Here is an 8,630-nt window from a genome sequence, read left to right on the forward strand (position 1 = left end):
CTGGCTCAGATGACAGGGAGGTGTGGAAAAGGTGGAAGGACGAGCCACGTGGGAGTGTGGGCCAATCTGTGGTCTAAACGTCCACACTTACCCAGGGATCTACTATCGAGGGTCAATAGCTACAGGTGGAGGCTGACCTGCACCTTCGGCCAGACCCCCATGAATGCACAGCATACCCTCAGGGGATGGATGGGGATGCTGAATCCAGGTCCATGCTTGGACCACTATAGTCTATGACCACAAAAGGCCTAGGCAGTGGAGCACTCACAACAGAACCTGAAGATAAGGAGACCACCCCCCCCTAGAGCGAGGGAAGATGAAAGACAACAAGATTCAAGAAATGGGTTTGGACGCCGAGGTCAAGGTCAAGGGAACAATCCTCAGTATCCATCAGAGATTTCCTGACGCCCAGCCAGAGGTGAGGATGGAGTATGTATGGGGTGGGTGGCAGGGGTGAGGTAGGAGGACTGTGTATGCAGTAGTGGGGGGGGGTTGGGGGGTTGTTCTACAGGCTGAACTTGAACAGACCTTTGAGATCATTCGAATCAGCTCACGGATTTTGTGCTGAGGAAACTTTCGTGTGGATCAGGAAAGTGAGCTCCCTGTAGTTGCAAAGTAATCTGGGGACAAAGCTGCACTCAGTCAGGCTCTGAGCCCCCATCCAGCTCTCTGCCTATGTTCCTAAGCAGCTTCTACGACCTCCAGAGATGACCAAGGCCCCTCTGCCATTTCCATTCTTTAGGATGGAGAAGGGACAGGAATAGCGTCGAGGCAGGCAGAGGGGAAGCAGGGTCTGACCTCTCAGTAGAGCCCATCTGTCCCTACCTTTGCCTAGGCCAAGGAGGATAGGAAGCCCTCACTGTGCAGGCTCAGGATCTGGGGGGATGGGTAGGATGGGGAAAGATGAGACAGAGGCAAGAAGTCTGGCGGCAGAGCAAGACCCCAAACACACAAACAAACAAATGGAAAAAGGCACATTCCTGGCCTGGCCCAAGGCTGGTCACCACATTACAGCCTGAAACACCCCTATCATCTGTCATCTGGACATTAGAAAGATGCTTTCCTTCTCAATCCTCTCTCTCCCCACCTCTTTTCTTCTTTAGAGGGAGGGAAGGGATAGACATGAGGTCTGAGGGAAATTCAGGAACAACCAAAATAGGCCGGGGAGGGAGGTTTTGGCTCCGAAGATATTGGAAAAACAGACCGATTGCTGGCGTGGTTGTGGGCATGAGACACCCAGTGTCAGGAGGGTAGGCTGGGAAGGCTCAGCTGTCACTGAGCAACCCACAGGGGACACCACGCTCAGGCTTAGGAGAGAGGTACAGTCCCTTTTCCTGATCCTCCTTCTCCTCCACTGTCCCACGAAACTGAGGCTGGCTTCTCTTTGGATCCCGCCATTCACTCCTTCGGCATCCTCTGCACACAAAGGTGGCCCCTGCTTTCCAAAGACCATGTTGGGTTCCAAATGTCAAGTTCATAAATCACTGGCCTCAAGAGAGTGAAGTGGTGACATCATAATAATCCCAGCAGTCCCCTGAGACCGCAGCCTGTCATAAAGGATATATTGAGGAGCTTCATCTCACCTGCTTCTACTCCCACCCAATCAATAGCGAAGCCCAGTCGGGCACCTCACTTGATAATATCCTGTTACTTGACCCTGGGTATGTCACTTAACCTTTCATGGACTAGATTTCAGGTCATCAGTAGGTAAAATGGGGAAATACACTTCCTTCTGTGGTTGGGGCTAGGTGAGGCCTTTGCAGACTGTAAACCCTTTCACAGAGACTGTAACAGACCCCAGGGTAGGACAGGTACAATAGTTAACTTAGGAAATTGCTCACCCCCCCCCCATGTGGAAAGAGAGGCAGAAGAGGAAAGAGAGAAAACGGGGGTCGGGGGATGTGGTACTAGCTCAGCTTGCAATCTTGGGCAACACTGTCCCTGGCACTCGTTTCCCACTGTGAACAGGGGGGCTGGCACCTACAGTTGGTGCATAATCTCTAAGGCTGTTCCCAGCCCTAAAACCAAACCCTTCCAGAGGGAGACTGTTCCTTTTCAGGAGGCACCGGTCAACCAGCAGTGTCTAGCCTGGGCAGAGAGCTCTGGATAGGATAGAGAGGCAGGCGGGAGACAAGTCGGACAGACTGCAGGCCAGCAGGCAGCAGACTGAGTAGACATAGGGTGGCCATGGGCACCTCCCCTCAGCCCCTTGCATACACCATGGGTGCAGATGGGGGATGCAGACATGCTGTGGCACTATGTGGCTCCCCCTAGTCCCAAACTTTCACCCCGACTAGGCAGACAGCTGAGGACTAACCAACAGACAGGCAGGGGAGAGACAGCCAGAGGGTAGGGTGAGGAAAGCTCCCCAAAGGACAGGGCGGGGTTGGGTGGGGTCAGCTGTCTTTAGACTTTGTTTTGTGCTACTCAGTCAGCTGAGTGGGCAAGCCAAGCCTGAGAGCCGGCCTGCCCATCTTCAGAGCTGGGGAAGCACCAGGAGGGAAAGCCCCTGTGACATCCTCTTAAGTTGTATGGGTGTGGTGACTCCTGGAAACCCAGGGCAGTCTCTGTAGGCTGCAGAACATTTCCAAGCAGCCCTGCAGAGTGTTACATTGGTTGGAGGATGGTAAGCATCCCAGCCGCCAGCTCCAAGGGAATAGTGCACTTTTTTTTTTTTTTTAAAGTTAAAAGTCTCTGGTGGCACATACTTGTTTCTACCGTCACCACTCTTGAGGGTGGCACAGGGGTCGTCTGGCCAAACCCTTTCCTGCTTGCCTGGGGTCAAATGATGTCCATTGGTGTGTAAGAGGTGTGCCCTCTCAGAAGTAGGACACAAGGGTCGTCCTTGTATTTCCTTGCTGCTATCCCTTAGGAAGCGGACACTCTGCTGCTTTTCCCAGACTTCCAAATGCCGAGAGGTAGGGAGGATCTACTAGAGTTCCTCCCATCCCCACCCCTGTCTAATCCAGGTGAAAGGCCATTCCCGGCGGCCCCGCCTGGCTAGATCTAGGAGGGGTGAGGCTTCAAGTCCGCAGGACCTCACTACCCGAGAAATGCAGAAACACCCGACTTATCCCACCTAGAGGCGCCAACAGGCACCTTCCCCTCCCTCCTCTCCCTAACTCTCCCAGAGTCTCTCCAGCCGAGATAGTTATCGCTCTTGAAAAAGAATCAGAACAATCTAGTCTTTCAGGTAGCTTGGAAGCATGGACGTTCTCACCGGGACCGAGAGTCCAGACTGTAAACACAGAAAGTCCGTCCTCCAGGTGCAGAGAGGACTTTCCCCCACCCGCTTCCTCTCCAAGAGTGAGGGTGCCAGGAGCCCCTCCCTCGTGGGAGCCCCTTAGCCACTGTGGGACCACCACCGAGGTGGGAGACACTCACTGCCTGCAGGAGGTCCTCGACTCAATCGAAAAGGGGTGCTCCGCTCCTCCCTGCCACCTTCCCCTCTAGCAATCGGGGGTGGGGGGTGGGTGCTCCGGGTGGCAGCGGACACAGACCCCATCTCGAATCCTCGGCGGCAGAGGGACCCGGGAGCGGAGTGCACAGCCCGGGCCACCAGGACCCCCGCTTCTCCCGCCCACCTGCCCGTCCCGCCCGCGGCCAGCTGGCAGCCGCCGCGCCTTTCTCTTCTCCGCCCGAGTCCCCCTGGCGCGCCCAGAACCAGCTCCCCGGAGCTCACGGCCACCCACGGCCACCCACGGCCCCGGACGCCGTCCCGAGCTCGAGAACAGGTGGCCTCCGAGACGAGCGCGCGACAGTCGCCTCTCACTCACCCAGAAGATGAAGTTAAATCCGAAGAGTAAGTATTTGATGCACTTGCTACCCCCTTTGACCGGCATGGTGCAAACTGGACTTGCGTGGGACAAGAGGCACGCACGGCTGGGACAGAAGAGACGCGGCAACGGACTGAGACACGCTGAGGCTAGGGGCTGGCCTTCGGCTCCACTTTTAAAAAGTGCCACTCCTTACGGCGCCCGGCCAGCTGCGATGCGCATGTGCCGAGGGATGCCGACCCCGCCCCCGGCCCACCTGCCCCGCCCATGCCTCGTCCGCTCCCCAGGCCCAGGTTCTTGGACTCCCGCTCCACTGCAGTGCGGAGCCCGCCCTGCGCCCTGCTCTTCCGGGCCGCGTTTCTGAAACCCCCTTTCCTTTCATCGTCCTCCTTCCCACCGTCTTGGGGTCTTTTCCAGACCTCCAGACCCGGCTACTTTTGTCCGGGAGTAAAGTATACGCCTCGCCTTTCCAGTTCATTCCGGGCGCTGCGCCGAAGAGTTTACGTTGGAAGACCCCCGAGGGTCATCTGATCTAAAGGACCTTTTCTGATTCCCGTAGCAAGTCTGCCGGCCCGTTTGCCTGGTTTGCTTTCTTTCCAACACCTCCTTGTAAACCTTGTAAACCTTTCCGGACCGAACAGACTTATTTGAGCACTGTGCCATTAGAATGCTTCAGGTGCCAATCTGAGCATTTCTCTGTGCTCAAAAAATTTCTTCATTCACAGACTTAGTCTAGTTGAAATCCTGTATTCACTCCTCGCATTCCCTGCCGCACCTGGTGCCACACCCTTACTCTGACCCGCCTCGCAGTCTGCAGGTGGTGTGTGGCTGGCTGCCCCTGCCTCCTTGACCTGTGGAAATTCTGTTGTGTTTTGTTTTTTATTTACATTTAAACTTATTATTTTGAGACAGAGTAAACCAGGCTGGCCTCAAACTCATAGGTGTGTGCCATCGTGCCTGGCAATTTCATTATTTCTAAGGCAGAGTCTTGCGGTGTGGCCCTGCTGACCTGGAATTTGCTTATGTAGCTCGGGCTGTCCTCAACCCTGGATCCTCCTCAGCATTGCTAGTGATGGTGTCTCAGGCTTGGGGCTCTGTGGCTCTTTACATTCTTTCTTACATTTTCTGGCTGGGTGAGGAAGTCCTTCTCAACATCCTTTGCAGTATTCAATCCCTCACCCCTGCAGGAAGTTCCCTTAGAGCTCTCTATTGCAGAAGTAAACCATACTCATTACAGAAACATCAGAAAATACCAAGAAGCAGAAAGAATGCGAGTTAAAATTTCACCCTGGTTACACAGTGCGTTGGAGGCCAGTCTGGGCTATGTGAGACCCTGTCTCCAAAAACAAAAAACAAAACAAGACAATTTTTCACGTAGCAAAACCAGCCTCTGTTAGCTTAGCACAGCTCTCGATCTGTTATTTATCAGTGGACTGGTTTCATTAATCGATCTGCTTACAAAGATTTTTTTCCTCTACATTCCACTTTAGAAAGGAACTTCACTGGGGGCATGAGTTGAAAGCAGTTGATTCTCTCCTTCCTTCTCTGAAGCAGCTTAGGAGCCTGGGAGACAGGCAGGAGGCTGGGGGTGGGATGGCATGTTCAATTTAGGGGTCTTGAAGAACTCTGAGGAGAGACCCTTGATCTTCCATTTTAGGATGAGTATCCCAACTATGCCAAAGAAAGAGCTACAGTCAGGGAAGCCTGGCCACACTGGGGCTGGGGATCCCAATGGTCTCAGGGAGAGAAAATGTGAGGACTCTGTCCTCAGAGTGAGGGTGAGTAGATGAACCTTAGGGGTTCCAGGTGGAGCCCTGTCCGCGCATGGGCAGGGCCAGAGGGCAGGCTGAAAGCTCTGTGAGGCTAAGGACCATTGCTTGTACCTCTAGTCCCTGTTTTAAAATTTTGGGGCATTGGACAGAAAATGTGGGTGAGCCTGAGGAAGTGCAGTTAGGTAAGATGAAGGCTAGCAGTGCAGGGAGATGAAGGATGAGCTGGGTACAGTACAGAGATTTGTTAGGAGATGTGAAGTGTTTAGGACAAATGGGAAGGTAGGGGCATCAGGACCTAAAAGATCTGCTGAGGAGACAAGGTGGGAGCCACATGGGGAAGTCGGAGCTGGAACCAGATCTCTAAAGGCTGGCTTCATTTTTCCTAAATTTTCTTAGGTCTTACCTCATCTTCTTGAGTGACATGCCATGACACCACCTCTATCCATGGATACGTGGCATGAGAGACCCTAACAGGCAATTCCATGGATGTCCCTGTGTCAGTCTAAGATCCCCCTAAGCAGGGGTGGTGGTGGTAGCAGACTCCGGAAGCCAGGGGCATCAGCAGTTTGGTGGAACAGGGGGAGCAGCAGTTCGGTGGAACAGGGGGAGGTGTGTGTGAAGTCACAGGAACAAAACCACTCAGCTGTCTGTGCCAGCAAATCTACCGGCAGTCGGGGGAGCTGGGTGGAGGACAGAGAACAAGGAAGGAGAGGCAGAAGCTGAGTCTCTTACCAGGAGGAACGGATGCCAACTGAAGATGGCCATCTCTGTTATTATTTATACCCATGGAACAGCTCAAGAACCCCGTTACATATAGACAGAGATTGTTTGTTTGTTTTTTAAATAACAGAATCAGTCTGCTCTTGAACTGGAAACCCTCCTGAGATTCCAGGCCCACACAGTGTGGCTGCCTTATATGAGAGCACCGGACCTGAGGAGATCCACTCTGGTTTTGGTCCCTCCTCTACGGTTTATTTGGACAGGTCAGCTCCCATCCTTGGACCCTGGTCTTCTGTGGTGCAGTGACATTCTAGGCCAAAGTGTGTTTGTTATAGGAGCTCAACGCTACAGGCGACCAGGAAAAGGGAGGGATGGAAAAAATGTGGTTTGCCTTAACTGGAAGAGGAAAATGTGGGTAAGCCCTTGAGTCAGAGATCACATGGTGCAGCCAGGCCTTCCAGCTTTTATGGAGTTGGGACTGGGAAAACTTTTTCTGCATTCCCTGAGGAGATGCTATTTCTGGAAAACCCCCTCAACCCAGGGGTACGGGTTGGCTCTTGTACTCCCCCTGGTGGTAAATTTTTAACACATACGGCCAAGGCCAAGTTGGCTTTGTCTTTGTCAAGTCTTAGAGACTGCTCACCATCTCAACCCAGTATGGGCACCAGCACATGCAGCCACAGGCAAGATCCTTTTCCCTGTCAGGAGCCTCCCGTAACGGTGACATTTGGGTTTGTTGATTTCATACTCAAGGTCCGGCTGCTTCCCTTATTCTGGAGGCGGGTATGTGAGCCTTCTGCAATCACTCTGGTCTCATCCTCAGGGATTTCCTGGTGTGATCCTTCCACTGTCACCATATTCCTGTATTGGTACGCATGTTGGTGGTGACCACCTTCAAAGGACACTGGACTTGAGGGGGATGCTCAGCAGTTAGGAGCTGCTCTTTCAGAGGATCTGGGTTTCATTCCTAGCACCCACGTGGCAGCTCACAACCATCTGTAACTCTAGTTCCAGAGGATCTGATACCCTCTTCCAGCCTTTGTGGGTATCAGGCATTCACATGGTGCCCAGACCTACATGCAAACAAAACATGCATACACATACAAAATAAAAATTAAGATAAAAAATTTAAAGAGAACGGTTGCCTTGGTGAATTCCCATCATTTGCTGGCCTTCTGTGCACATGGTCCTCTGTAAACATCTCTGGCATAAGCTGGGGGAGAGATGCCGCGCTTGGGCGTTGGCCTGCAGGTGTCTCGGCTCTCATGTGGATGTGGTTACTAATGCTCTCACCATCCTCTTTGCTTAGCTCACGCCTCTGTCCACTGAAGCCATCGTGTTTGTTCCCGGCAGTCAGAAGGTCTCCCATCCTAGTCTCTGGAACTTGTGGATGTACCACTGTGCCTAGCATAAGCGACTCTGTAGATGGATTACGTTAAAGGATCTTGAAACGGGGATTATTCTGGTGGAACTTTGTAACCAAAAGAGGGTTTTGTTGTTTGCTTTTGGTTTTTGACAGGATCTCACTGAGTAGCCCAGGCTGGTCTTCAATTCTAGATCCTCCTGCCTCATCTTCTTGAGCACTGGAATTTGGAATCCCCCCACCCACCCGAGACAAGGTCTCTCTATGTAGTCCTGGCTGCCCTAGAACTCACTATGTAGACCAGACTGGCCTCCAACTCACAGAGAGCCTTTTATCTCTGCCTCCCAAGTACTGGAATCAAAGGAATGCACTACCACACCTGATTCGAGTACTGTAGTTTTGGTAGTGTGCCACCATTCCCAGGTTTGCAAAGAGTTCTCTCTTTAAAAGTATTTTATCTTATTTAATTTACGTATACGAGTGATGAGTATTTTGGTGTGTGTGTGTGTGTGTGTGTGTGTGTGTGTGTGTGTGTGTGTGTGTGTGTATGTACCACTTGCATGCCTGGTGCCCATGGAGGACAGAAGAGGGTGCTGGACTCCCTGGAACTGAAGTTACAGACAGTTGAAATTTGCACACAGACAGTTCTGGGAATTGAACCTAGGTCCTCTGAAACGTAGTTACAAAACAGTGCATTTAACTGCTGAGCCATCTCTCCATTCCACCAGAGTTCTTAGGAAAGAGAAGTAGGAGTTTCCTAGCCAGAGAAGTGTAGTAGGTAGCTGTTCCAGCTTTGACCTGGAAGTACTACCCCAGTGAGGCTTCTGGTAACTGCCACTCCTACCTATGATGTGCCCCTGGGGTGGGGCTGAGATGGGAGCCCTTAAGATCCAGATGTGCTGGCGCCATTGGTTTCTGGTGATCCTGGATGCTGGATTGCAGACCGAGTTAGAGTTCTTCAGAGAACCCTGCTGGACTGTACCTCACTTCTCCTGGATC

The 8,630-nt window shown here is 52.5% G+C and overlaps 1 protein-coding gene across 1 annotated transcript in view; it reads right to left on the reverse strand.

The window, feature by feature from the left end:
* Positions 1-3,993, reverse strand: part of Cd9 (CD9 molecule) — a 33,937-nt gene extending 29,944 nt beyond the window's left edge. Inside the window, exon 1 of the mRNA XM_036180319.1 lies at positions 3,777-3,993. Within this exon, the coding sequence (XP_036036212.1) occupies positions 3,777-3,842 (66 nt within the window). The 5' untranslated portion in view covers positions 3,843-3,993. The remainder of the gene's footprint in view (positions 1-3,776) is intronic.
* Between the last annotated feature and the right edge of the window lie 4,637 nt (positions 3,994-8,630).

This window comes from Onychomys torridus, chromosome 3 (genome assembly GCF_903995425.1).
Source record: "Onychomys torridus chromosome 3, mOncTor1.1, whole genome shotgun sequence".
Lineage (NCBI taxonomy): Eukaryota > Metazoa > Chordata > Mammalia > Rodentia > Cricetidae > Onychomys > Onychomys torridus.